The sequence below is a fragment of the Tetrao urogallus genome (assembly GCF_951394365.1).
Source record: "Tetrao urogallus genome assembly, chromosome: 25".
Lineage (NCBI taxonomy): Eukaryota > Metazoa > Chordata > Aves > Galliformes > Phasianidae > Tetrao > Tetrao urogallus.
In genome coordinates this window covers 3941575-3969279 of record NC_136838.1, presented here as the reverse complement: position 1 = coordinate 3969279, position 27705 = coordinate 3941575, and the positions used below count along the sequence as shown (strand labels likewise).

At 57.2% G+C, this 27705-nt stretch overlaps 4 protein-coding genes across 4 annotated transcripts; 2 read left to right on the top strand and 2 right to left on the bottom strand.

Moving 5' to 3' along the window:
• Positions 1–246: 246 nt before the first annotated feature.
• On the top strand, positions 247–3821 carry TMEM221 (transmembrane protein 221; the record flags this gene model as incomplete). Its single annotated transcript, XM_079546704.1, has 3 exons — positions 247–545; positions 2946–3031; positions 3304–3821. 3 exons carry the CDS (start codon positions 247–249, stop codon positions 3819–3821), a joined length of 903 nt encoding a protein of 300 aa, XP_079402830.1.
• A 1635-nt stretch (positions 3822–5456) lies between these two features.
• On the bottom strand, positions 5457–12557 carry BORCS8 (BLOC-1 related complex subunit 8; the record flags this gene model as incomplete). The annotated part of the gene is made up of 4 exons (XM_079546954.1): positions 5457–5499; positions 6904–6968; positions 11228–11340; positions 12521–12557. The coding sequence occupies 4 exons, from the start codon at positions 12555–12557 to the stop codon at positions 5457–5459; spliced, it is 258 nt and encodes an 85-aa protein (XP_079403080.1).
• Positions 12558–13176: 619 nt separating this feature from the next.
• RFXANK (regulatory factor X associated ankyrin containing protein) lies at positions 13177–17517 on the top strand (the record flags this gene model as incomplete). The annotated part of the gene is made up of 9 exons (XM_079546853.1): positions 13177–13360; positions 13673–13750; positions 14460–14540; positions 14812–14877; positions 15051–15151; positions 16107–16232; positions 16719–16785; positions 17018–17098; positions 17459–17517. The coding sequence occupies 9 exons, from the start codon at positions 13177–13179 to the stop codon at positions 17515–17517; spliced, it is 843 nt and encodes a 280-aa protein (XP_079402979.1).
• A 1103-nt stretch (positions 17518–18620) lies between these two features.
• On the bottom strand, positions 18621–19559 carry NR2C2AP (nuclear receptor 2C2 associated protein; the record flags this gene model as incomplete). The annotated part of the gene is made up of 5 exons (XM_079546868.1): positions 18621–18735; positions 18925–18994; positions 19130–19235; positions 19338–19428; positions 19519–19559. 5 exons carry the CDS (start codon positions 19557–19559, stop codon positions 18621–18623), a joined length of 423 nt encoding a protein of 140 aa, XP_079402994.1.
• Between the last annotated feature and the right edge of the window lie 8146 nt (positions 19560–27705).

Sequence of the window (27705 nt, the reverse complement as noted above, 5' to 3'; positions counted from 1 at the left end):
TTCCTCCACCCTCCTGCCCCTGGGTGGGACGCGGGCGGAGCCGATCCGCGTTGCCCGGGGCGGGGGGGTCCGGTCGTGGTGGGGAGGTCCGGGGACAGGACGGGCAGGACCGCCCCGTCTGGGCAGCGCTGCGCGGAGGAAAGCGGCGCTCCCGGGGTTCAGTGCTCGATTCCGGGTCGAAGCGGAGGTGCGCGCGGCTTCTCCAGCGCTGCCCAGCGCCCTCTGGTTCTCGGTGCCGGCCCCGCCATGCCCTCCTACCCGCAGCGGACCCTGACGGTGCTCCTGCTCTTCGGCACGCTGTCCGCCGCCATGGCCCTGCTCGCTTCCAGCCTCATCTTCCAGCTGCCGGCGGGTCGGACCGCTCTCGGAAGCGGTCCCGGTGCCGCTCGAGGAGCGCTGCCGGAATCCGCGGCCGCCGTTTTGCTGCCGGTGTCGGCCGTGCTGGCCGCGCTCTGCCTCGTGCTCAACGTGAGCTGCCTCCTCCTCTGCCTCCTCCACGGCTACTTCAGCACGGAGCTGTGCCGGGGGCAGCCCGGGCCCGAGCGGTGAGAGCGGGGGGCACCGCGGTGGGGCGGGGGGAGCACCGGGGACTGGAAGGTGTGGGGGGCACCGGGGTGCTCTGGACCCCCAGGGATGCAGAGGGAGCTCGGAGGGGTCTCGCCACTCGTCTTTCCCCCCGCGATGTTGGCCCCTCCCTGGGGAGGGCGAGCAGAGGGGACTGCAAGGGTTGGACCGCTCTGGGTTTGGGTGAACGCTGGGCAGTGATAGCCCAAATTCCTCCCTGCTGTGCCCTCCCATGAAGCGGGGTTACCTCTGGCTGATCCACCCCGGGGCTGTAAATTTGCTTCCTTCATTAGCTGCACGTAGTGACTGCACTGATGAGCTCACAGCTGCTGCACCCTATGGAGTTACCCAAGAGCATCCCTGGGTGATCCCAGCCCTCGTGCTGTGTCTGCACCTGGAGCCACCCATGTTTGTCCCTTGCCACAGTGGTGACCGCCAGGTGACCACAGACCCACGTTTGGTGACCAGCAGATGTGTGCTGACTTAATCATTACAGCACGTTTACACTTGCAGAACTGTTTCCAATGCAATTAGTTCCAATCTGCTTCCTCACCCATGACCTGGCTTTGGTCGGTGGCTCCTGGGTGAACCAAAAATAAAAGCAGCGTGCAAATGATGGCAGTGAAATGCAGCTCACTGGAAGTCAGTCCCTTCGTGTGGCTCCCACGGTGGTTCCTGCAGGGCTGTTTTGGGACCGTTGTGAGCAAGTCACAACTCAGCTTAGAGGAAACAACAGGATCTGGCAAAACTTTGAGTGTCTCACATTTCGTGCAGCAGCTCCAGCAAGTCTCACCCGGTGGCTTCCAAGTGATGCTGCAGCTCCACGTGCTCATTAGTGAAGATTCCCAGAGTAAACCTTGCTTACAGTGGAAAATCCACCCATTGGCTGTGAATTTGTTTGAGATTTTGTATTCATTTGGGCTGGAAAATGCTCATTTTCCAGGTTGTGCAATTCTTCTGTGGAAGCCTCAGGTTTGAGGCAGGCTGAGCACTGAGCAGCAGCGACGGAGGTCACACAGACGCAGTGTGAGGGCGGCAACCTGCTCCACGGCTGGGTTGGAGCAACCCTCCCCAAAGCTGTTCCCAAACAATTTGACTTTATATGATGCTTCCGTGCTCTTCTCCTGTGTCCCCATGCAGTGAGAGGTTGCTTTTGGCTTTGCTGCTGGCAGTGCAAGGCTTTGGCAGGAGGGAGCTTGCAAGGAGCAGGTCGGGAGTCCCAGCTCCTCATCCCTCTGCCTGGGATGGGTCAGGCAGCGCCTCGTTTTCCCAGCTGTGAGCTGAGGGTTACGCTGTGTTTGGGAGGAAGAGAGGCAGCCTGGGGCAGGAGGTGCTGGGATGCAGCCCCTCTCCCTGTGATGCCGTTTGCTGCCATCTCTCCGTGGCCCCACCGGGCGCTGGTTTCATTAGGGGACCAGCTCACGTCCCAGGGACCTTTCCCACGTTGGGGCTGTCACACTGAATTACCGCTCCGCTTCTCAGCGCTTCGCTCAATAGTCCGAGCCAGCTCCAAACAAAGTCCTTCTCCTCCCCGCTAATCCCTCCCGACTCAGGTAATTAAGAAAACAAAGCGGCTGCTCTTCCTCGCCGGGCAGCGGGTTCAGGCTCCATTAACGGCTCCTGGCTGCAGCAGGCCCAGGAGGAGGGCATCGTGCTGGGGGACTCGGGGAGGAAATGGGGACAGGGCGCAGCGTCCCTTGGCTGCTGCATTTGTCCCATGGGGTGGAGGGAGCCGGCTGCCGCGGAAGAGCAACGTGAGGGCTGGTCCTGCCGGGACAGTCGTGTCATGCTGAGCTGCAGGTCCCGTGTCCTTCCAATGGGCCCCAGGGCTTCTGGAGGTGCTGCAGAATCTGTGATGCTCTGTGCGCCCATGGAAAGGAGGGCCCTGCAGGAAACGAGCTGTTCTTCTCCTGTGGTTTAGGAACGATTCAAACAACGGCCCCCCCTCCAGACAAAGGGCTCGCAATCTGAGCTGAGCAAAGAAATCCACTCCCAAGGCTGCAAAGACAACCTGGCCTTGCTAAATTTAGTGCACCAGCACTTTGCTTTTCACTCTTTCTTTAAGGGGGCGATGGGCATGAGGCCTCACTTTTGTTCCTTGCTTGCTCTACAAGCTTTGCTGAACAGGACAAATCACCTGCAGAGAGCCCTGAGCCACCTGAATCTCTCCTGTCTGCCCTACCTGCTTTCCAAAGCACAGCCAGAATCAGGCATCTCAAAATCCTGTTCCAGAGCGGGAACAGATCATGCAGAGCTGTGCAGCACAGAGGAAAGATTCAGCCCTGAACTTCTCCATGCAAAAGCAGCATTTCAGTTCCTCAGCAGGGGCCAGGAGACAACGCAGCCCCATCTCAGCAAAGTGTTTCTGTCCCGTTTTGCAGGGCAGACTGGTTCCTCCTGGACAGCCGGACAGTTCGCCACGCGGCCATCGGCTTGTTCTGCTGCGGGGTCTCAGTCTATCTGACAGGTAAGTGCTCACTGCCCACAAACACAGCCTGCTGCAGGGGGAAGGCAGGGACTGTGCCCAGCCCAGGCCTCTCTCTAGATGCTGATTGCTTGTGAGCTGCTGCATTTCCACCAAAGCATCAGGTTTGCTTTGCAAATAGCATCAGCCGCAGCGTGAACTTTCTTCTCTTGGTGAGCAGCCCTCACGGGGCAGCTCTGGCCTGAACTTTGCAGGTCAGATGCATCGCTTGAATCCATCTGGTTCCTCACGGTGTGCTGCACTCCCCCTTCCAGCTCTTGCCATCTACATGCTGCTGCTGTTTGAACTGGAGGCTGGCATCGCCAGCGCCTGCATCCTCTCCTCTGGCATCATCGTGCTGTTGGTGACGGTGACGCACGCCCTGGTCCGCGCCTCCCAGCTGTCACGCCGCAGCCACTCCGAGATCTCTCACACTCTGTATGAGAACGACTCTGCCCAGCACAGCGAAACTCCCGGCAGCAATCTGAACAACAAGAGCATCCCTGTGCCCCGGCCCCGGCCTGAGATCCATCGGGAATTCTCCTTCCCTCCGTTCCTGGAGCGCAAATCTCAGCTGGGCTCTCCGGCCAGCAGCAATCTCACCTCCTCGGGCAGCCCTGGGGCACACTCTGAGAAGGAGAGCTACCACCTGCCCCGCACACACAGGACGCTGTCAGCAGAGTCAGCCTTGCTGCAGGCACAGGGCAAGCCCTGGAACGGCGTCACCCAGGAGATGAGGAATGTGCTGGCACGCAAACCTGGAGCCTCGGGCAAGGACTCGACCCTGGTGTGAGTGGAATGTCCATCTCATCACAGCAGAACTGCAGGAGCCATAGCCAAGATCTGCATCTCTGTTTAGAGCTTAATATAGGTCACGTCACAGCCCAAGTGTCAACGATCCCTCATGAGGTTGGGATGGCTGATTTGCCACCCTCTGCCCTCCTGCTCTGAGGATGCTGCATGGGCCTGCGCAGCCACAGCCACAGGTTTTCTTTGCTGAGAAGGCCGGGCTCCCAGCCCCTCCTGCAGTGCTGCTGGCACTTGTCTCCCTGCAAACAAGACAGCAGGGGCAGGGAAAGGCTCGAGCAGGACTGTCCCATCTCTGCAGGGCACTGAGCAGCAGCGAAGGAAGTGGCAACACGTGTGAGGGCTGAGAGGACTTTGTCCAGGAGCACACCTACCCTCTTTCCCCAGCAACCCCAGCTAGTTTCTCTGGCTGGCCATGCCCCTCTCCCCTTCCATTGCCTCCTCTATTGCCTCGGTCACCAGCACCTCAACCCTCTGGGCAGGACATGGGAGCTGCCCATCCTGTGTTCCGTGGGAAAACCTTGCTGGGGATCACCTGGATGTCACCTAAGGACGGTGCCAATTGTCAGTGCTGAGACCTGTGGCGCAGGAAGGGCTGTGCTGGTGCTTCTCTGCTGTCTGCAGGACAGAATGCACAAGTGCAGCTGCTGCTCCTGTTAAAAATGAGGTTTAGCTCACAGTTACTAAAGCTACGTGCTTGGATCTTCCCCACATCCTCATAATCCAGCAATCTGTAAAGCATTTCACGGAGTGAAGGAAGGCTGCTGACCCAGATCCCCCCTCACCTTCCATGTTATCCTCACAGACACCTGTTACTCTGAGCACAATACACAGCACTTTTTTGGAAGTCTAGCACTGCTTTGATCCCTGTATCCTTGGTAAATTCTTCAGCAGAACAGAACTGTTGGTTCCAAGAGAGATTAACACTGCATGACACAGAATGAAGAAAGTCCTGGCTTTTTTTTCTTCCCAAAGAACAGGACAGTTTCTTTCTCACTTGAAAAGGCTCCAACTCTGCATGTCTTTGTTTTGCTCTGTGCCCTTTGAAATACACAGAACCAGCAGGCTGCAAGACCCCCCAGCCCGAGCAAGCAAGAGGGGAAGGTCTGAGACAGAACAAACTTGTTTTTCCCTTTTATTATTGTTCTCCCTAAGACCAAACTCAGCGACTCTTTGGCACACACACGAAAAGCTCTCCTTGCAGAACACCCCCTGAACAAGGCTGAAGTGTGCCCCCATTCAGTCTGGACACAGCCATCTACAAAATACTGAAAGAAGACCTAGTTTTTTCTGAGATATTTCTGTGGCCAACGGTTAGAGAGGAAAAATGCCTCCTAGCAGTCCGCCATCAAAAAGAACTGGAAAGAACAAATGCAGAACCACCCCATTTCCATTCCCACTGTGGAAAGGGATACGACTGCTCCCCAAAGCATCCCCCAAAGGCAGCTCTGACCCCATTGGCAGGGTTTTTACTGCTCAGGTGCAGCACCTTGTTACTGGGAACAGGCAGGCAGGCACAGGCAACTTCACAGACTGAGCAGGTTTCTTATTCCTCCATATGGTCAGAAAACGCGGAGCTGGGCTGGAGAAGAAGGCAGAGCACAGCCAGTCTTGTTTGCAATCAGGAACTGCCTGGAGGATTCTTGGCTTGTGGGGAAACAGCGCTGTAAAAAGAAACAGACAGTCACATCCAGCAGCAGGACATCAGCAGCCACAAGAACATGAAGAACCAGGGGTTCCCTCCTGTAAAAGTTCACTGCTCGCAGCAGGGGAGCTGCTTAGACAAGAACACCTTTCAGTGCTCCACGCAGACTACGCAGCAGCACACACCAGCCACCGTGGGTGTTAAGAGAACGGTCTTTAAAGCCACAGCACCACAAAAAAAAATATAAAAACAACCCAGCAAAATGCACTGTAAGTGCTGGACAGCATGACCCTGCTGCACGGGCAACTGGGAGAATACAGAACCCGTACCAGAGATGTGTAAAGCAGAGTCATTCTGCAGACAGAGGCACTTTGTTTGCTGTGGTGGTTTTATCAGGGATGGACATTTAAAACTGTCTGTGGTGAGCGGGGGTGTCTGGGAATTTTCTCACTCCTAACCAGTCAGACTCCAATACCAACACAGTTCTCAGGAGATAAATAAACTGGACTCAGATGATCTGCTGGAAGCTGTTTTAGTAGCTGTAATTCAACTGCAAAACACAAGAATACAACCTTTGTGCTGTATCTGCCAGCACCACTAATCTCTATGGGACTTCCCTCAGGGAAAGAGCCACATGCATGACAGAGAGCAGCACCAAGGGCAGCCTCTGACCTGTTCCATCTCAGTAGCATCACTGCAAGTGCCTTTAACACAAAGCTTTAGTGTATTACAGAACCAAACATCCCTATTTAAAGAAGGCAATAAATTATTTTCCTTATCTCTTTCTGTGAATAAGATTATTTGCTTCTCCTGGTAAACAAAGATCACTGGAAGGCAAGCAGCACGCTGTTTTAAATAATAGTCTGGCATGACATTACTGAAATAACTGCTGGGCATGTTTGTTCTGGGCTGCATTACATCACCAAAGCCTCTGTCAGGCAAAAGGGTCACTGATGAATAAGCAGGGCAGTGTCACAGTGCCTTGCTACCTGCGGCCCTGAGCGGCGTTCAGCTGATCCTTCATGGCAATGGCATGCTTGAGCAGACTGTCAATGCTCCTGAAGTACACGCTGCTGTCAGTCATGCTCTTGATGGCACTGAAAGAGAGAGGAGGACTGGTGAGCATATCCTCAACTACCAGTGCTTCACATCTTCAGATACTGGCTGGTTAGTGAGTGGATCCACTGCAGGAGACGGGCAGGACTGCGCTGCAGGCTCAGCTGGGGAAGAGCTGGTGTGCTCAGCCAAGGGAAAGCCTCGAGGCTCTGGGAGCTCTGCCCTGCACCCTCACACCCCCACCTGACTGCTTTCTCCCTGGCTCACACAGGAAGCCATCAGGGAAGCACAGGGGACCTCTGCTCTGCTTCTACTACAAAGCCTGTGCTGGCGAATGCAGCCCTGTGACTGGGTGAGTCTGCAGTACCTGCAGGCATACTCCACGGTGTAGATGGCTCCTTGGCTCTGCTCCTCCCAGCTCTGCATGTCAGACTGAAAGAAACAAGAGGGCAGTGTGAGGTGTGCACTCAGCGACGCAGCTCACAGCGATGCACTCTGCCAGCTCTGCACAAATGAGGGCTCTGGCTGCTTTTCACTAGGAGCTGCGTTTGGATTCTGCCTACTGTTTGACAGCCTGTGATGCTTGGCTCTGGGTGCCAATTGGAATTGGAAAGAAACATTTATCTGGAAGGGCTACAGGTTGGAGCCAACACTTGGGATGCACTGGCAAAATTCTCCTTGTTTTCAGATGTACCCAGAGCCAGCTGGGAGCTGCAATGAGGCTGGCTGCAAGCAGCCAGCAATGCCACAGAGTGCCAGAACACCCAGATCCCCTGGTGTGCCTGGCCCAAAACACAACTCTTGCTGAGTCCAGTCCTCAGCTCCTCGTGCAAAACCAGGTAAAACAGCACTGAAAGCTCTCATTCCATTCTGCTTGCTATTTGTAACCATTGTCACAGCCAGAAGCCTCCTCTAGCCTGCTCTGAAACTCTGTCTGACCCCAAGGAGCAGCCAGCACTGTGCCCTTCCTTTCATGAGCTCGGAAGGAGCCCTGTAAACTTCACACCAACTCAACTACATGCAGGCAGTTCTGGCATGGGATGCAATTTTCCTCTCCAAGGAGAGGGAAAACCAAATGCATGCACCAATCACAATGAAAGCATAGCTGAATTCTGAGGCGTTGCTCCATAGATAACTATTTCAAAAGTGCTCAAGTAGTTTGGGCACTTTTTTAAATATGTTCTCATGGGAGCTCATTCTCAAGTCTATTCTGCTGGGTCTAGTTACAAGCCAAAGAAAACGCAAGGGCCTCTTTTTGTGACTGAAGGAGGTCGGCTGGGAGCTTGGAGTGCATCCAAAATCACTTCTGTCTGTTCAAAGCCTGTCCTACATCGGGACGCTTGACCACACGGCTTCAGACTACAAAAGAAACAAGCCTCGACATGCAACACTGCAGGCAGCTCCCTGCAGGGTCCTCCCACCCGACTCACAACCCCACAAGCTGCCCTGCAGAGTTCACACTTATCCCAGAGTCCAATCACCTTTTACCTGACCATAATCTGTTGCTGAACACAGGCTTTGCGAGCAGAGGCAGCTGAAACAGACAGCTACGTCCTGCAGCTCTGCAGCCTGTTCTGCCCAAGAGGTGCCAGATGATCTTTAGCAACCATTTAGAGCCCAGCATCGCGCTGGCTCAGTCACCACAGCAGCTCAGCACTCTCACTGCCCTGTTGAAAGCTCTGTGCCACCAAGGGCAGGTGACCCCCCCCTACCAACCATTTCCTCCAGCAGCAGCACAGCCTCTGGACAGTTTCAAGGACTGCCTGTCAGCTCCCAAAGCCCAGTGCAGGATGAGGGCACGGCTGTAAAACTGGGAAGACAGAGATGGTGACTGCAAAGCTCCACTGAAAAGGTGGAAACAATACAGTCACTTGCCCGTGGCCCTGAGCACAAGCAGATTTTATTAATTCCCCAGCATCAGTGCCAGTGATGTCCATTCTCAGCATTCCCTCTACTTCCTGGGAATGCTGTGCCATTAATTAGCAACAAAAGCCTTTCCCTAAAGCTCTTCTTCAACTTTTCTTAATGTCCTTCCTTCAAATTCCCAAGAGGTGCCTTTGGATGCAGTTTAAGAACTAAAGCCAGCTATTAATGTACTAAGGATATATTACTGTTGCTTAGCAGTAAATTAATGAGGAGATGTAAGTTCTCAAAAGATCAGGGGAAATCCAGAAAGGCAGCTTTGTGCAGAGCAGAGCTTAGCAGCACAGCTCCGACACGTGGAGGCAGTGAGGGCCCTGCATTGTGCTCCATCTTATCAGCAAGGGGCTGAATCTGCCTGGAGAGTCTGAGATGGTAAGGAAGGTATTAAGATTATTTTTAATCAAATCCAAGAAAGTTGCTTGTTGTAAAGACATGGAGGTGACCTTCTCCTTGCTTGCTTCCCCCTCCACCCCCCAGCTCATTTTTCCTAGGTTTAATCTCCTCAGGAATTGTAAAAGCTGCATTTCAGGAGAACTGTGTCAACCGTGGACAGAGCTGCTGCAAGGCTGAAAGCAAAGCTGGAAACCACCAATAAATCCTGTTTCCTTTATACATTACTTGCACCTTGGGACTAAATTACAAGAGAATGGATCCAGGCAGAACATTCCTTTTTCTTCTTTTCCATTCTGAGGAATTAAACCCACCTTAATTCAGTGCCTTTGCTCTGATTTAGATAAAACCTGACAGTGCTTTCACGGTGCGCAGCCCTGCTGACACTTTCCTGTTCCAGCATCTTGGAACAGAGCCGATGGGCTTCAGCAGAGCAACCCAAAATATCCATCCCCACCCAATCAATGCTCCACACTGCCGGTGGCCCCATCAGGGCACTGAGCACACCTCTCTCCTGGGGGCTTGGCTGCCTGGTTTGCTGCAGACAGCAAGGAAAATGAGAGTGGGATGAAGGGCAAGAGAAAGAACCTGACCACAGTTCCAGCATCAGCAGCCTGGCAGCGTGGTCAGGATGCCAGATACCTGCAGGGAGGAGAGCACACTCCCAAACATGGCACTGCAGCCTTGGAAGAATGAACGTGGGGGCTGAGAGGCTGGAGGAGGCACCACCAGCAGTTACATCTACTGTTGTTTAAGCTGCGAGAAAGAATCTGCTTTCCATTTTCCCCCAGCCCTTACCACTAGTCAATGCATTGCTAAACACAAAGGAATGCAGTTGAAAGCTGGAGGTGCCCATGTGGTGGTCACAAAGAAATGGATAAAAACAGCAGCATCTTTGAGGCAGTATTAGGAGGATATTCCTAACATTAGAGGGGGACGGTGAGATTGGGGTGGTGCTGGGGCAGCCCTAAAGCAGAGGACAATGAGCACTGCATTCAACCTTGACCTGACAGAGCACCACTACTGCAGGGAGCACACAGAGCTCCTCCTCCTGTAAGGGCCTGCACCCAGGGCAGGACAGATGCTGTGAGGCTGGACACGAAAGTATCAAAGGCATCTGATGGCTGCAGTCACATGGGGACACACTGTGTCCTCATATTTGCTGCTGGCATCCCCAGGACTGCAAAATCTTTCTTATGAGAAGAAAGTGGAAAATAGAAGCAATTTTGGCTAAAAAAAAAAAAAGAATTCTCCAGGATGGCTGTAACCAGCTGAGACTGAGAGAATGCCTAGCAAGAAAAATGAAAGCAGCAAAGGTTTTCAGAGATCTTGTTCAGCACAAACCCCATGTCTAACAACCAGCACAGTGTCCAGCTTGTTCACTTGGCTGCTGCTTCCTTTTGTGCTTCTGTGCTGCCCTTCACCCTCCTCCCTGTTATAAACCACTCGGTGATGGAAACTGATCTCTTCCCTCTGCATGACTTGTCATACAATTTGTTCAATTTCCTTTTGTTCCAGACACATTCCCTGAAACCAGGGCTATCTTGATTAAATGAAAGCAAGTGACAGCTCAGGAATAATTTTATAAACCTGTCTCCTGCATCCCAGTGATGCAATCGCATCAGCGTGTGCCATACATACATATACATCTCTATATACCTACCCTTGCACACAGACACGTATATAAAATGTTAATAAATAATTGAATAATAAAGTGTCACAATCCAGGTTAATTTGGAAACTAGGGCTGTAAAGCAAAGGTGAAAAATGAGGCCTGACAGTGCATTAGCATAGACATGAAGCAGTAATCTATTCATGAGACATCACTCCTAATGAATCATGACTGGCAGAAGAGGGAGAAGGACAACAAGGCTGGCATTAAAGTGTCTCTGCTCCGTGCTCTGGAGGAAAGTAGGAACACAGCTGTGAGATGCGATTCATTATCCTGCCTTTCCTTGTGTGGGCTCTTCTCACTTGTTTCTTCCCACTCCCCCTTCCCTCCTCTCACCCTCCTCCTTATTTTATGTAGGAAATAAAAATCTTGCAGTGTAGTCAGGGGTAATAAGATTTAACGTCTGCCTCCTCCTCCCCCCTTCCCTGCACAAGAGTCGTTTTTCTTTGTCTCCACACACACATCCAGCCCTGGGAGCTCAGGGATGTGGTCGGCCATGCAAGTTTTACCCCAGATCTGCAAGTGAACGTGAAGATCCCCCCTCAACCCCCCCAGCATGGGCCAAACAGGGTCCCTTAGCACCTCCCACACGGTGCCTGTGCCCCAATGGCTGATTTCCTTCCCGAGGCGGTGAGATAGGAACAAGGTGGCAGCTCAGGAGAGCAGCTCTGGTCTGACTGTCTTGGGGTTGGTGAGCTCAACTCACCTTGTGCTGAGCGAGCTCTGGAAGCGATCGCCGGACGTGCTCCTGGAGCCGGTACAGGGCCACGGAGGGCTCGTTGGCCAGCACATACATGCTCTCTGTGAATTTGTCTGTAACTGCAGAAAGGGAAACAACAGAGTCACAGGAGGTGGGGAGCAATGGGAGGAACGTGGGGCTGGAAGGGCTCCCTTGGGTGCCATCTCTCAAAGTGTCTCTGGAAGACGTGGGGTTCAGAGAGCCCACTGCACCTCCCACAGCACAGCAGCCTTCTGACAAAAGGCTCCAAGTTTCAACGTGCCACAGATCAGAGTAAAACCCCAAATATTCTAGCTGTTAACCATGAAATGTTAACCAGCACACGGGAGGAAAGCAGCATTACACAGGTGGTTCACTTTGCACTCCATGTCACTGCACATACAATGAGCTCAGCACCAGGTGGAGGCATCACCTTGGGACGCTGCTGGCCCAACAGCCCCACACCAGCTGGGGTTGGCCTGGGCTTGGAACTGCTTGTGCCTTTTCTGACCAAGCTGAGCTGGCCTAGAGATGGGAGGGAGCAGCAGAGGCCCAGTGAACCTCCTGCTTTGGGGTCCTTCTGCCTCTTCCCCCACACGCCAGCCCCAAAAGATGTCCTAAGAGCAACTAAAAAGCAGCTTTTCCTGCTGCTTTCTCACAGGGTTCACCTTGTCAATGGCCACTTCCGCAGGCTGAGGGCTGTGCAGGAGCTCTGAGCCCTCCTTCCTCCTGGATTGACGCTTACAGCTCCCAGCAATTAATAACGACGAGAGGCAGAGCTCAGCGACTGCTTCCCATTTCGTGCGGGGTCTGATTGCAACCAAGTGGGGAGCGCCTTCAGCACAGCCAGGGAGAACAACTCTGAGCAGCACCGATTCAGGGCTGCGTTCAGGATAAGCGATTTCCCCCCTCCCTGCCTCAGGGCTTCGGTTTCAGTCACAGCCGCTCCCAAACTGAGGCTCTTACAGTGGCAGACACCGCAGCTCCCGATGCGAATAAACGCAGAACTACGAGATACGATACGGCCGATACCCACCGCGATATGTCGCGATACGCGTCCCCCAGCCCCGTCACGGCGCTCTGTCGCGGCCTGCCCAGTGGCGCATCGCACCCCCTCCTCTCTCACGACCCACAGGACTCTATCGCGACATCTGCTGTCACCGCAAGGCCCTGTCGTGGGTGGCCCTATCGCGACAGAGCAACAGAACGCCACCGGAGCCCCCCACAGCCGATCTGGCCCCACCACCCCCGCGTCCCCGATCCGCTCCGATCCGCTCCGACCTTTCTTCACCTTCAGCTGCATCTCGGGCTCCTCCATCCCGCTCCGCCACCGCTCCCACTTCCGGTTCCGGTGGCGCCCCTCTCCAGTTCCGCCCCGGCCGGGAACACCGCCCCCAGCACACGCGTTCCGCCCCTCTCCCCCGCCCCTACAATAGGGGTTCCCCCCCACACCCCTCTATTATCGGGGGCTGAGCCCACCCTGCGGTCGGGCCTCGGGGCTGCCTCGGAGTGCGGTCCGATCAGGTAAAGCCCCGCGGTCGCCTCTCCCGTTGCTCCCCGCTCTGCAAGTGTAGGCCTCGGGTGCGTACAGGCCGCGCCTCCCTCTCCCCTCCCCGGTGCCAGGGCTGGGGACATCAGGAGCAGCTCCAAGGGCTGCGACCCCCATCGGCCGCTTATCTCCACCTCCACAGGGCTGTAGGGCTGGAGCCTCCCGTACCCCGGCCGGAGGGGCCCTGCGGGGGGTTTGTCCCCTCCCAGCCCCGTCTCTGGAGTCGTGCAGTCTCGCTTCTGCTGGGCCTGGCAGCTTCCGCCCCCCCCCGCTCTCCCCCCCCCGCTCTTCCCTCCCCCCCCTGCTCTTCCCCCCCCCCCGCTGTTCTTTTATTTATTATTATTTTTTTCTGTCTGTTCTCAATGTGCTGCTGTGTGGCAGTTTCCCCATGGAAGGTGAAGAAGAGGCCTCCGTGAACGATGGGGACAACCGGGAGCTCCTGAAAGAAGAGAGTGAGAATGGAGCTGAGGGAGCAGCAGCCACGGAGGAGCCAGCTGGGAGCAGGGATACTGGGGACGGCGGTGCTCCCCCGGGGCTCCTGCAGATGGACAGGGGCTCCAGTTTTGTGGAAGGTGACTGCTGGGGTGAGGGTGTGTCAGAGCTGAGACAGGGCACACACAGACCTGCTGGTGTTGGCTGGAGCCTGGAATCCTCATTAAAAACAGGGCGCTTTGTGGCACAGTGCCACAGTGCCAGTGTGAGGGGAGCTTGGCTTCAAAACTTGAACCAACCTTCCAGGGAATTTCATACAGGGAAAGAACCTGGCAAGATTAGCCATCCTACACCCCCCACTGGGGTAGGGGTGCCTGTGTGCCACAGTTGGAACCCAGCCTGCTCTGCAGCAAGTGGCATCAAGGTCCCTAATGGCCACCATCCCTCTGCAGGTGGAACAAACACTCTCCCGAAGCCCTCAGCTGCCTTGATGGACAGGCAAAGGACTCCTGAGCTCTCGACCCTTGACAGTGAGTATCACAGAAACTGGTGCTTGCAGATCCTTGGGTGCAGCCCCAGTAAGAGACAGGAGTGGGAGAAATCATGTGCTGGCAAAAGAATCTCTCATCCTACAAAGACAGCTGGGGAAAAAAAAATGTCTTTTACTGCTGTTGGTCACTTTCATAATGTAGCAAGACTAAGTCCAAATCCAGGCCTTGCTGATGACTCACAGCAGCAGTGAGAGGTCGCTGTAGCTCCATGCAGTGGAACTGAAGATTGCAAACTCTTTCCATGCACTTTTCTCATTATACTACAAATTCCTTGTTGAAAATACGTCAGGCTTTCCAAGTGGAGCTCTTTCCTCTGTAGGAAATACGAGGATGAACTTGAGTGCATCCCCAGGCTGTCCTCTGCAATATATTGTGTGCAATTATGCCATTAATGCAAGATCCCTGTCTCCTGCGGTGCCCAGATGGACCATGCCCCTCCCTGGGCAGCTGTTCAGGCTGTTTTATCTTCTCTGCTCAGCTGTTGTTCCCTCACACTGGTCAAACGTTGATCTCCAGGCTTTTCATCTGCAAGGCAATAATTCTTTTGTTTTGCAGGGGCAGGAAGGAATAGCTTCAGATCAGTCACATGAGGTTTACATGAGCTTTTATGAGGCTTTGGGCCTCAAGTTAGTCTCGTTCCTCCCTACGCACAGAGATGTGCCCTGACTCTTTCCTCTCTCTGGAACAGGTTTCCCCCTGAAGCACTCAAACACACTGACAAACAGGCAGCGAGGCAATGAGATCTCAGCCCTCCCAGCCACCTTGGACAGTAAGTAGAGCTGGGCAGCTTGAGCTGCGCACCTCAGACTTCAGATGCATGTGGGGTGTGGAGGGAGCAGTGGAACTGGCACCTCCCTCCATCTGCTGCTGCCATGCTGTATGAAGCATCCACCACTGACCAGCAGGAGGGAGTTAATTACCCACTGGGGCATGGGAAGCTCAGATGGGGCTGTTCAGTTGGCACTTCCAGGGACTCCCCTGCAGATGGTGGATGATGAGCTGAAAACAGTTTTGAAGGCTGAATTCTCTCTGTCCCCCAGCGTTGTCCATCCACCAGCTAGCTGCCCAAGGTGAGCTCAGCCAGCTGAAGAAGCATCTTCAGAAAGGTATGCATCTTCCTTTGGGTTCACACCTCAGATCATGCAGAGTCCTGCTGGGTCATAGAGCATCTTTTGATAAACCCTTGGCTTAGTTTTACAGCCTTTGCTGGGTTTACTTAGGGGACAGGAAGCAGGGAAGGTTTTAAGCATCCTATTTGTCTCATCTGCTTTTTATGCAGGTGAGAACTTGGTAAATAAACCTGATGAGAGAGGCTTCACACCACTGATCTGGGCTGCAGCCTTTGGAGAGATCGAAACAGTCCGTCACCTGCTGGAATGGGTAAGGCCACGCTTACATAGCACCTGATTATCAAGAGACTTCTCAGTTCCAAGCCCTGTGGCTGCCAAAAAGTCTTGCACTGTCCCAGTGTTGCCTCAGCCAGCCTTTCCAATAGCATCAAACAGGACACATTTTCAGGGGTAATGGGCCAGATAGTGCTGGATGCTTCCCATCGGGCTAAATCAGGAGCACAGAGAGCCTCATCTCACAGCTAGCAATAACTGTTTGTAATTAAATATCTGCTTATTGGTAATTTGAGATCAGACTTGTCACTCGGGCCCTGTAATCTGACAGAAAATGTGCTCACGGAGGCATCATTGCAGTTAATGAACTCACTGCTGCATTGTCCTCAAGAGCCAGGCATGCAGCCCAGGGCTGCGTGGGGGTGAACAGGAACCAGATCCTCCTGTGCCTGGAGTCAGGGTGCTGCCCAAGGCTCAGTCCCACATCCACGTGTCTGCTTGTGCCACATAAGCACTGGCCAGATGTTGGTTCTGTTAGCAGCAAAACTGCAGTTCATTACCAGAGAAACAAGCAGAACCCAAAATTAATGAGGTGGTACGCTGCTAAAGGACATACTGAAATCCATGCTAGCAGAGCTTGGAGCACAGGGTAGGTTTCTAGGTAAATTAGTAACAAAATAGAGGGTGTGTATTGTCCAGGTACCAGTGTTAATGATGTGAAAAGAGGCCGAGTAACAGGAACCATCAGGCTTAGTTTAATGACACTGGAGAAGGGCTTTTAATTCCTCAGCTGAGATACTTATTTATTTAAAATACGCCTGGTAAAGACTTTGCCAAGGAGAGCTCACTGGAAACATGGGAGCAGCCTCTTCTCCACGAGGCCATTGGGATCTGGCACCACCACCACCAGCCACGTCAGGCTGCCCAACACGGCTCTGCCAAGCTCCCCAGGAGCCTTCAAACACTGGGACTGACATCTTTGCTGTCCCCAGGGTGCTGACCCACACATGCTGGCAAAGGAGAGGGAGAGTGCCCTGTCCCTGGCCAGCATGGGTGGCTACACCGACATCGTCGTCATGCTGCTGGAGAGGAACGTGGACATCAACATCTACGACTGGGTGAGTGCTGCTGAGTGCAGACTGCTGTAGGAACCCCACCAGTGGTGACCAAGACCCAGACAAGGCTCGTGCAGCTCAGTTTAAAACGAAACAGTGAGTTCACGTTGTTCTGTGCTGTTAGCAGCCACGTGTTCCTCCTTGCTGCTTCCCAGGCTCGCAGCGCTCATTTATTTGCTCGTGCAGTTGTTTTGAGAAATTAATCTGGATAATAGTTTTAAATTGTTTCCTCAGCTGCTCACACTGGTGATGTTATGAGCCTGTAGGAAATTGCACTCAGAAATGAAGGCTGCCTTTGAAATTATTTTACGGCATACAGAGAATAAAACCCGTGCAGAGCCACTCTGCAGCAAAACACCCAGTTTGGAGCTGGGAGAGGGCAAACAAAAAGGGCAGAAAGGGCCTGACTGCTCCAGGAGGAGCAGGAGCTGCATGAGCACAGCCCCACGTGAGGCCAGCAATGACACAGCCCCTTCCCTTTCCCTGCAGAATGGCGGTACTCCTCTGCTCTACGCCGTGCGTGGCAACCACGTCAAGTGTGTCGAGGCCCTTCTAGGTAACGGGGAAGATCTGTGCTTAAACTCCTTGGCCTTGAAATCACTGCTTGTTGGTAACCACCCTGGGGACAGAGCGTGACGTGCCTGGGGGGAGAGACTGAGCAGCCTGGGGGTGTCACAGGGCATTGCCCAGCCAGGATGGGCACTTTTTTGGGGCCTCTTCACCCTGTGCCACCTCTGGAGGGGACGCCGTGGGAGCGCTGTGCCCTGATTTGCACTGCCTGCTTGCAGCTCGTGGTGCTGACCTGACGACAGAAGCAGATTCTGGCTACACCCCGATGGATCTGGCTGTGGCTCTGGGACACAAGAAAGGCAAGTGTCCCCTCCATGCTTGGCACAGAGCCTCATCTCTCCTCCCTGAACAGCCTTCAGGGAATTCCCAGCTCCCAACCCTGCCCGGGGCTTTTTTTTTTTTTTTGACCTTCCAGCACAGCTTTTTGACTTTGCCATGCAGAGAAACTTAGCCAGAGAAATCCAAATGGGTCCTATTCCCTTATTCCCCCTCCAAACCAGTGCTGTGCTGGCAGCAGGGCTGGGACAGAGGAGATCAGCGTTTCCACCTTCCTGCTAGAAATCAGAAACCAGATAGAGACTAGCTCCTGCCTGCAGATACTGCCTTCTAACAGCCCTGGCTTCTCTGGCTTTCATTTCTCCTCTTTCCCCCTTCATTAGTCCAACAGGTTATTGAAAGTCACATCCTCAAGCTATTTCAGAACAAGGGGCTGGAGTGACACAGCAGCTCATGCTGCACTGCGCTTCTGTGGGCCGACGCAGGGCTCTCCTCAGGGACCAACGTGGTCTGACCCAGCGGTCCCAAAATGGGCAGCAGGAAGAAGCTTCTTGCAAGGAGCACAAGGAGGGAGTTGTGAACTGCAGCAGATTTCTGCCACTCCTGGAAGGTGGCACGGCCTCAATGCCTTGCACCTAGGGACACTCACTCCTCAGGACAGCTGCATTTCTGCTCTGTCCAGGCTCAGCTGCTTTGTGCGTGCATTCAGGTATTGCATTTTTGGAAATAAACTCTGAAGCAGCAACGTGGAGCCCTGTTTGCTGCCTCAATTGCATCCCCCTGGTCTGTCACAGCAGCCAGCCCTCAATCCCAGCACCAGCTGCCTAGGAACTGTGAAGGGAAACTGGGCCAATCAACTCTTGAAGGCTGGCACCCTCCTACTGCCCCTAAATTTGAGCTGTCTCTTTGAAGAGCGTGGCTCGCTCTTATGCCCATAAGCTTGCCAAGACCTCCCTGCATGCAGCACTATAACCAGCCAGAGAAATATCCAAGGGCTTAAGCAAAAAGCAGCAGGAAGCATCTCCCTGCCAGCCAGCAACATAGCAGGGCCTCAGCCAGCAGCTGAGCCAGAGCCCTGCAAGTCTGCAAACAGCTGCTCTATGTTCAGGGGTGGCTAACGAAGGCAAGAAACAGCCAGCACCAGAGCCAGGGAGGGGGCAGCTTCTCCTCCTCACCCACACCCAAGCCATACACCACCATTCTGACAGCACTGAGTCCAGGACACACAGAGCTGCTCAGTCCTGGAGCGTCGTTCGCCGAAAGAGCAGTTGGGAAGGAGCTGTGGGACACCAGCATTTATTCAGCCATCTGCACAGGCTGCATCCCACCAAAACACAGCAAAGGTGGCTTACAATTCCAGCACGTAGCGCTCTGCACGAGCGTCCCTCTGCTCTGCCATCCCATGGGGTGGAGTTCCCCGCTCCATCAGTGCTTTGGGTACAACTGGGGGTGGCACATCACTGCTGGTGGGGCTTGATGTCCCATTTCCCCACGTGAGCAGCTCCCCCATAGGGGAATGCAGGTGATGGGTGAGCAACTGCTGCCCTACAGCCTCTCCCCCAGCACCTGGAGGTGGTACACCACGATGCGTCCAAAGAAGTCAGTGCTGTTCTCAAAGCTGATCTTCAACGTATCCAGCGCTGTCTCCTCCACCTGGAATCTGTGTGGGGCCCATGAAGGAAAAAGAAAACAGGCAGGGGAAAAACCTCGACCCACGGGAGATCTGCATGGGTGGGGATGTCCAGAATTACTGCAGCTCTGCTGAGCTGCCAGTAGCAAAGTGCCACCAGGCACCTGCAGAACTGTCACCAACAGGACAGCTCTTCCAACCTGCAACGTGGCAAAGGATATCTGCATGGCATTGATGTCCTCGGGGTACAGGTCGGATATTTTCACCAGTTCTTCACCTGTTCTGCAGCCTGTGAAGGATAAGGGCAGGGGCAGTTGTGCAGAGGTGCCACAGGGCTCTGCGGGCTGCAGCAGGCACTGCCCCAAAAACCCTCAGGTGCGCACAAAGGAAGGCAGAGCATCCACAGCCCCCCACAGCCCCTCACCTTCCAGCGTGCACAGCCGGCTGGAGAAACCCCCCTGGAACTGAATGTGGAGCTGTGAGACTCTGACGGTGTGGGGGAAATCCAGGGTGACCCACTGGCACGAGCCCTGGAGGCAGAGGTGATACCGGGGCTGCGTTACGGTGGGGACGGAGGGCCGTGCGCTCCCCTCCCCGCACCCTTCATCCTCCCCCGTCTTCGTGCCCCCCACCTGGTCCGAGTTCCAGCACGTCTCCTCGTTGCCGTCAAACATGTGCTTCTTCCCGAACTGCTTCACGTCGCGGTTCAGCACCGAGCTCACCCTGCGGGGGGGGCAGCGGCACCGTGCCGGGGTCAGCGGCAGCCGGTCCCGGTCCCTGTCCCACCCCCGGCCGCCCGGGACCCGCACTCACCGCGTGGCCGTATCAGCGCAGACCAAGGGCTCCGCGGGCATCGCTGCGTGCGACGGACCTGGACGGCAATAAGAGCATAGCGGGAGCACGGCAGCACCCGGGACCCCCGAGCAGCACCGGAGAACCCCGGGAGGCACATGAGCAACGTTAGGGAACACGAGAAATAGGAACACTCGAACAATCCCCAAACCCCTTCTCACCCCGTGCAGGAAACGCCACCTCCCCTTCCGCGGGGCCGAACCGGTCCCGCCCCGCTCCGCTCCGCCCCCCGCCGGTCCCGCACCGCCCGGAATGATGGTGGGGGCGCGGGGGGAAGGCAGCCGTGCTCTGATCCTGCCAAGGCTTCGCTCCCGGCCCTGCACCCCCCTGCCGGCTCCAGCACGGGCTCTGAGCTCCGGGTTACGGGGACCCCCATAGCCAGACTGACTCAGGGCCGCCCCCGGCCCGGTGCCCTCCTGGTCCCGCTCTGTAGGTGGCAGTGGTGGAGCGCGACTGGAAACAGCGGCCTCGAGGCACTGCAGTGAGAGAGCGCGGTGTGTGCAGGAATTCTTGCACGCCGGAGCATCGCCGCACACGGGCATCTCTGCATGCTCCTGCATCCCCGCACAGCCGAGCATCCCCGCATCTTCCAGCATCCTTCCGTGCTCCAGCATCCCTGCAATGGAGCATCCCATGTCCAAACACCTCTGCACGCCCCGGCACTCTGCCAAAACCCCACATGCCCCCAGCACCCCTGCACCAGCGAAGGAAGCAGAGGGTGACCCCAACCCTCCTGCAGCACTCATCCATGCTGGGTGCTGAGCCGCACACCCCGAGTCTCCGTGTCCCCAGCAGCTGCGCAGGGAGCAATAGCCCTCTGCACACACACACAGCAGCTGTTAAGGACGCTCCCTCCCAGGCACATGGTGCTGCCGTGTTTGCCCATGGCTCGGTGTCTTTGTGGCTGCTCGGTGAAGCTGCCAGCCCCAGCCCTGCTGCATCCCGCATCCCCCACCAGCCTCAATTTGCTGAGGGAGGTGACAAAAGCCACCACCTCCACCGCGGTGATCTGCAGCCCTCTGAAGCATCCCGGGGTGTTTGTCTGCCGGCATGAGTCACAGTGACCGTGCTGAGGCTGCCTGCGCTCAGGCAACAGCAAAAATAAACCCAGTGCTGCAAAGCCCTCACCTCCCCCTCGCAGCACAGCTCTGTGCAGGGCCTGGGGGCTTTGTGTTCCTGCCTCGTTCCCCCCCAGCTCTGTGCACACACGCGTGCATGCTGGCACATGTGTGCACACGCACACGTGGCGGTGAGGACACATGCTAGCACACACGTGCATGCAGTGGCACACGCCAGCGCACACGTGCACGCATGACGCATGCTGCTGCACCTTCCTCCTCCTCCCTCCTTGAGTTTCGCCTGAGAAATTGGGTCAAAAACACAGGAGCCTTAAATGTCACTCGGTTAATCGCACGTCGGGGGACCGGGCTGCTATTTCTGCTGCTGCGACCCACGCCTCCTCCCTCCTGCCTCTCCCAGCAGCATCCCAGCTCTGAGTGGGACACATCGAGGTTTCTCTGCATTGCTGAAGCCCCACTGACCTGGGGGACACCAGGCTGACATTTCCCCTCCCTGGCCCAGCCCCAGCCCGCTCTTTCCTGCTCAGCACCTCACATCCCCGAGGCTCTTCATCCTCTACATCTCCTTCGCTCTCGAGGAATGCCATGGGATGCTTCGCTCCCGGCTGCAGTGCTGAATGCTCCCGGCTGCCATCCAGCCTGCACTCAGAGCTGCCTTTATCCAAAACACCACTGAAGAGGCCGCAGGGCAGCATGGAGCCAGAACCCCAACCCCACTGCTGGGAGCCTCACTGCTGGGAGCCCCCCAGGAGCAGTGCAGGCAGGTCGTGCTGGAGTGCAGGAAGTGCTGCCAGGGCTTTTTGTGTGCTGGGTGCCAGCGTGCGAGTTTTGCTGAGCAACCTCGGCTGGCACAGGAGCTGCTTCCAGAGAAGAAGCGGGTGTTGTGCCCTTTGCAGTTAATTACTTGCAGCAATTGATTTCCACTTCCGTGTAAACACTGGGGATTACCGGTGAATGCAGCACAGCCCATTCAGCTCCGCGGCCGCTGCCCTGCACAGTGCTCTGCCTGTTCTCAGGGAGCTCCATGGGATGCAGCTCTGCCCCCGTCCCCACGCGGAGGGGCTTTGGGTGCCCACATGGGGGGTCTGGGAGGGGTTTGGCGCGCTGCTGGCACTGGGATGGGAATTGATGCTCCATAGCAGCGTGGTGGTATCTTTGTACTGGGAAGGAGCAGTGCATGGCAGTGCATTGCACTGGGAGGAGGCAGGATGAGGGATGTCATCCCACTGACCTTGCTGTGGCTGGCTGCAGAACTCCCAGCAGGGTGAGCGCCCATAGGTGGAGCAGAGAGTGCTGAGCACCCACAGTGCTCAGTGACCCTCAGTGCCACGGGGATGGAGCACTACAGTGCCTCTGGGGCCAGGGAGTACATGTCACTGTGAGCAGGTGGCAGGGGGGGGATGTGTGCTGTTAATGAGCCTGGCTGTGCATGCAGGAAGTGCTGCTCAGTGCATGGTCAGGACCAGGAGGGCAATTACCACCAAGGCTAATAAAACAGCACCACAACCAGCCCTGTGCTAATTGCTGCTGGTGTCAGGAGAGCTAAGGATGGGTTAATGTCCCTGTGCCCATGCTGGAGGGAGACGTGTGTACTCTGTCACCACACACCCAAATCCCCCATCCATGCTGCGCTGGGGCAGAGGTGCAGGTTTGGATCCCTTAGAGCTGGTGACAGTGCCACTCCTGGGAGTCCCTGGGGGGGGACAGGGATGGGTGACAGCCGTGTCCCTGTGTCCCCAGGGAAGGTGGGTGCTGTGGGAGGGCTCGGGAGTGGGGCTGGGCTGCCAGAAGGCTGAAGGGGGATGGGAAGGAGGCAGTTGCTATGGAAACAGAAAATAAAATCAATTCATCCTGCTGGTGGGTTTGGAGGGAGTTGTGCCTGGCCAGGGCAGAGCCCCAGCACCAGCACTGTACCCATGGCAGCCTCCAGCCAACACTGCATGGACAGAGACCCCACTGTGCCCTGGTCACCATGCTGGGGTCAAGTCCAGTGCAGTACTAGCTTTGACCAGGAGCAGGGACACTGCAGGGAGCAGCAATGGGGCTGGGGACAGCGTATCCACGGCAATGGGGCTCAGCTCACCCCCTCTGGAGCATCGAGGTGTCCTGCCACCTCTTGTCACCAGGGTGAGCTGCCATCGGGGTGTGCTGCCCTGCTCCAAAGCCAGCACTGACACCACAGCCACATCTCACCCAAACCTGACGCTGCTGCTCACCCTGCATCCAGCCCCACCGAGCCGTCCGTCCATCCATCCTCTGCCTGTCCCCGTTCCAGTGCCCCGAGTGCTGGTCCCAGCTGCAGTGGCAGGGGCCTCATTAACACGCCGCTCTCCCAATGAACGTAGCAGCTCTCCTGGAACCAGCTCCATTAGCTGGCAGCAAACCTGAGGAGAATAACAAGCAGTTCTGTGGGGTGCGGGATGGGTCCCCACGTGCACCCTGAGCGATGTGACTGCGCTGCTCAGTAACGGGGTCCCCTCTGCGTGGTGGTCCTTGGCAGGAGGCACGCCTGGCTGAGAGCTTCCAAACTCATGCCACGTGTGGCTCCTGCTCCCTATAGCCCTATAGCCATTCTGTGGTGGGGGGGGGTGCATTGTGCCGATGTCCCATCCCCAGTGCTGATGTCCCCGGGGGCAGGAGCAGGTCCTGGCCCTCGTCCCGTCCCCGTTTTGCACCCATATGCCTGCGGCCGCCTCCCCGGCGCCCTCCCCGCATCCCTGTCACAACAAAGGAAAACATCTCTGGATGGAAGCTGCAGGAGGGTCGTCACGGCAACACTGCTGCAGGATTTCACCAGAAACCCGTGTTCCAGCTCAAAAAGATGCGCCAATCCCCTCTCTGTTCCCTTGGACAAAACCGGATGGGGTCGAAGATGAGCAGAGCCAAGGAGCAGAGTGACCACGTGCTGCCGTGCAGGGGGCCGCCAGCCTGACCCTGCTGTGCCTGCAGACATGGGACACAGCGAGCTCCAGGCACTTGGAGCAGCCTGGGGCAGAGCTGCTGGTGCTTTTCATGGGTGGGAGATGCCACGGGGACAAGGTGGAGAATGAGGACGGGCTGGAGGCGCAGCTGGACCCCACAGCAGACCCCAAGTCCCTTCCTTCACAAAGGATGGAGGACTGAGGACATCCCTCTGTGCCACGTGCAGCAGCATCTCCCATTCCATCCTGCCAAGGCTCCAGGGTTCGGCCAGGAGGCACAGAGACCCCACAAATTCACCTCTTGCCCTTAGGAACAGCTGATGGTCCTCAGCGCTGTCCCACCACAGGCCACGCTCCCCAGGCACGGCGCAGCTGCCAGCGCGGGGGGAGCAGTGTCTATTAAATCCTCATCCATAAGCCGTGCTGGCTGGTGTCTGTTATGACATTTATCTCCACTCCAGAGGAGAGCTCCGATAACTCACTGCCGGCACCTTCGCTCAGCAAGACAAATGGCCGGCGGCGCATCGGCACGGCTGGGGCTGCCTATGATTCTATGATTCCATGGGGCTCGCTGCTAACCGGGCTCATCCCACAGCCATCCCCAGGGCAGGGGATGGAATTCTGGAGAGGAATCACCCATCCGAGGCTGTACGGCTGCTGTCAGTTCCCTCCTGGGAGAGGGGAAGAGCTGATGACATCCTCAGGGAGGGAATGCAGTGCAGGTGTGAGTACTGCTGTGGGTGTGGGACCAGGAGCATCCTCACCCCTCATGGTGCTCACAGGAGCAGGTGAGCATTTCGGGGCTGACCCCATCCTGTTGTGCTCAAGCAGTGGTGCTGCCTCAAACGTGACCATCCGTGCTCCTCCATGTCCCCAACGCTGGGACACGGTGTGAGAGCCCAGCCCAGCCCAGCCAGCACCCATGGCTGCATCTTTTCCCCCAATATTATGGACTGGAGACCTGTAGGATGACACCAACCGACACCTGGGTGCGTGGGAAGTGGGAAAAGTGTGGTGCCAGCACAGTAACAAAGCCAGGTCCTTCTCCCCTCTCCCACTTGGCAAACACCACGGGGCCCTTAACCCCTGCGCCTTCCCCCATGCTCGGGCACCTTTGGGGGCAGGAACGCCAGCTGCAGTGGCATAAAGGAGGGGAACAGAAAGGCTCTGTGACAGGGGCTCACAAAAGGCAGGAAGCAGCGCCTGGGCCGCAAAGTCCCGCACAATGCAGTCGGAAATGAGAACTTTGCTCTCGGGTTTCCGCGCGCCCATCCTATAGATGAGGAAGAGAAAGGGTGCCCATCTCCGGCCAAGCTGCAGGAGACAGGGTGGCATTCTGCATTCAGACTGATTCCCCCAGGCTGGCAGGTTCAGGGGGAACAAAAGCCCTCCCTCCCCCTCCCCCCAGTTCAGTGACAATCTCCCCCCAAGTTGGGGGTCACTTTTGGCATCGTAGCTTCCTCGTGTCTCATCGCTTTGTTGGGGTTATTCGGGCTTTTCCCAGGCTTTGCACATCCTTCTCTTCTTCCTTTCTGCATCCTCAGCTCCTTCCAGCTGCCGTGGGGCTGCGTGGGGCACGGGGGGAGGTGAGGGGGGTGGGGGGGGAGCTGCAGAGTGTTGAGTGCAGCAGGGGTTTAGGGGTGTGGGGAAGGCGTCCTTCATGCAGAACCCCCCAAAAGCATGCCTGGAGCCAGCCGGTCCCCATGCACCAAAGGGGTGGTGAGGGGCTGCAAAGCTGAGCGCTGGTTTTAGGGAGCAGAGGGGTTGGAGGAATCCGTCCTGCGTGGTGACACCCCAAAACCTCCGTGTGCGGGGCAGGATGCGGAGGTGCGCTGCACGGAGGGGGCTGCAAGGAAGGTGCCCCCCTATTGAGACCCCTCCACCCCCCCAGAGAAAACAGCTCCACCCAACGGCGGGGTCCGCGGTGCCGGCGGCGGGGGGTGGCCCCGCTCTCAGGGGAGGGGGCGGCCCCGATCGCTGGGGGGAAGGGGGGGGAAGGGGGAGGCGACGCATGCGCGGCCGCCCCTCGCCCTGCACCGGGCAGCGCGGCGGGCGCGGAGCGGGCGCGGGTTCGCCGGCGCTGCGGGCAGGTGCGGGCGGGCGGCACCGGCGGGGGGGCCGCGCCTGCCGCCAGCCGCGATTGGCCCGGCCCGGCCCGGCTCGGCCCCCTCCGGGGGACCCGGCCCCGCAGCCCCCTATCCGTTCCCCGCTTTTAAGCCCCCGGTGCCGGCGGGGCGCTCGGTGCGCGGCTCCACCGGCGGCGATGACCCTCTGCGCGCCGTGATTACGGCCCCAGGTACGTGCGGCACCGGGAACCGGTACCGGCTCCGCCCGCGCCGCGCCCCCGCTGCGGTGCCCGGTGTCGGCGGGGCCGGGGATGGGGGCGGTGGCACCGCTGTGACACGAGCGGGACGGATCGGGGCCGGATACAACGCGGCTGTCACGGCGGGGGGATGCGGGCACCGGGGCTGCGGAGGGAAGGATTGGGGCTGGGGGACACCGGGGTGCGATGGGGTGAGGGGGGCTGGGAGGAGGGCTGCGCTATGATTGAGGGTTGGGGATACCGAGGGGGCTGTTGGAGCTGGGGGGTGCGGGATGGGGAGGCTGGAAGGGACACCGGCTGAGGGGATCGGGAGTGGGGCTTGGGTGACAGTGGGGTGGGACCGTGGGGACAGCAGGACGGAGGGACGCTGGGGACAGCAGGACGGGTTTAGCGGTGCTTTCAGGCTGGGGACACCCGGGCTGTGGGATGCCAGCACTGAGGCCGGTAGGACAGGCCGGGCTGGAGGATGGTGGCAGGGAGAGGAGAGCAGGGACAATGGGGAGGGTGGCAGGCGCTAGCAAATGGGTGTCCCCCACTATGGGGTTCTGCGACCCCCTCCCCAGGATTCACAGCCCCCTCCCCTGCACGCACCGCCTGCTCCGTGTTGGTGCCACCGGCGTTCCCCCAACAGGGAAGGAGCCAGAAAGTTTCACAGCCCAGACACGGTGCTTCCAGTGCCCCCCCAAGCTCCCAGGTAGGGCTGGGTCCCAGCAGGGGCTCAGCAGCACGGGCAGGATGAGTCCCAGCTCCCCCAGCATGGGGACAGCGCGTGGCGAGGCTGGGCTGCAGCGATGCAGGTGCAGGTTTGGGTACCGTGAGGGTTTAGGATGCTCAGAGGAGTCCCCGAGGTTCCAGCACACCCCATGTGCTGTGGGCATGGAGGTGCTGAGGCCCGCCCCCATGCCACCCCCACTGCACACATCCTGCACCTACCAACCTCTGCATTTGGGATGGACACTGGTGCTGCTGGTGGAGCTTGCAGTGGTGGTGTGGGGTTTGGGGCTCAGCCTCACAGGGAGAGGCAGAAATCGAGGCAGAAAAGGAGAAAAAAAAAAAAAAAAAAAAAAAAGAACAAATAAAAAGCAAATAAAAATAAGAGCACATTCTAAAATAAAGGCTGCAGACTTGTCTGCCTAATAAAAATCGCACCCAGCAAAGGGCCCATATTGGACACGATCACAGTTTTCCGAGGTGCTAATTTATGCTCGCAGGATGGGGGGGGAGCGGAGCGTCACGTTGCTGTGACGGCAGCGCGGAGTGCAGAATTCCTTTGTTGTGGGCAGAGAGGAGGGGACGCGGAGCCGCCGGGTCCTTCCGCGGCCGCGCAGCGCAGGGGGGTCCGCGTGGGTTCCCCCTCCCCGCCGAAGGGATGCGGGGTGCCGGGGGGGCACCGCGCTGCGGGGACATCGCGTGGTGTTGAAGCGCTGCGCGGTGCCCCCGGTGGAGTTGGGGACCGGAGCGAGCCGCGGGGACAGCGGAGGTCACGGTGGCAGCGTCCGCCTTGGGGGGGTGAGGGAATGGGGCATCCCTGCCTGCGGGGCGAAGCCGAGGGTGGGGGCACCCCGTCCTCCTGCGGCCGCACGGGGGTGATGCTGTCCCCTTCCCTCCCGCCCATCCCCAGCCCGTGTCCCCCCGGCTGTCCCCAGTGTCCTCTCCGCTCACCCCGCAATCCTCCCCCTGCCCCCCTCCCCCCCGCACGGCTCGGTGCGGCTCGGGACCACAAAATGCCCCAAAAGTCGCAGGGTCATCCCGACACCCAACCGCCAGGGAGGAATTCAGCTAGGTTTCAGCTGGAGCTAATCATCAGCCCCTACTTTGCATATTC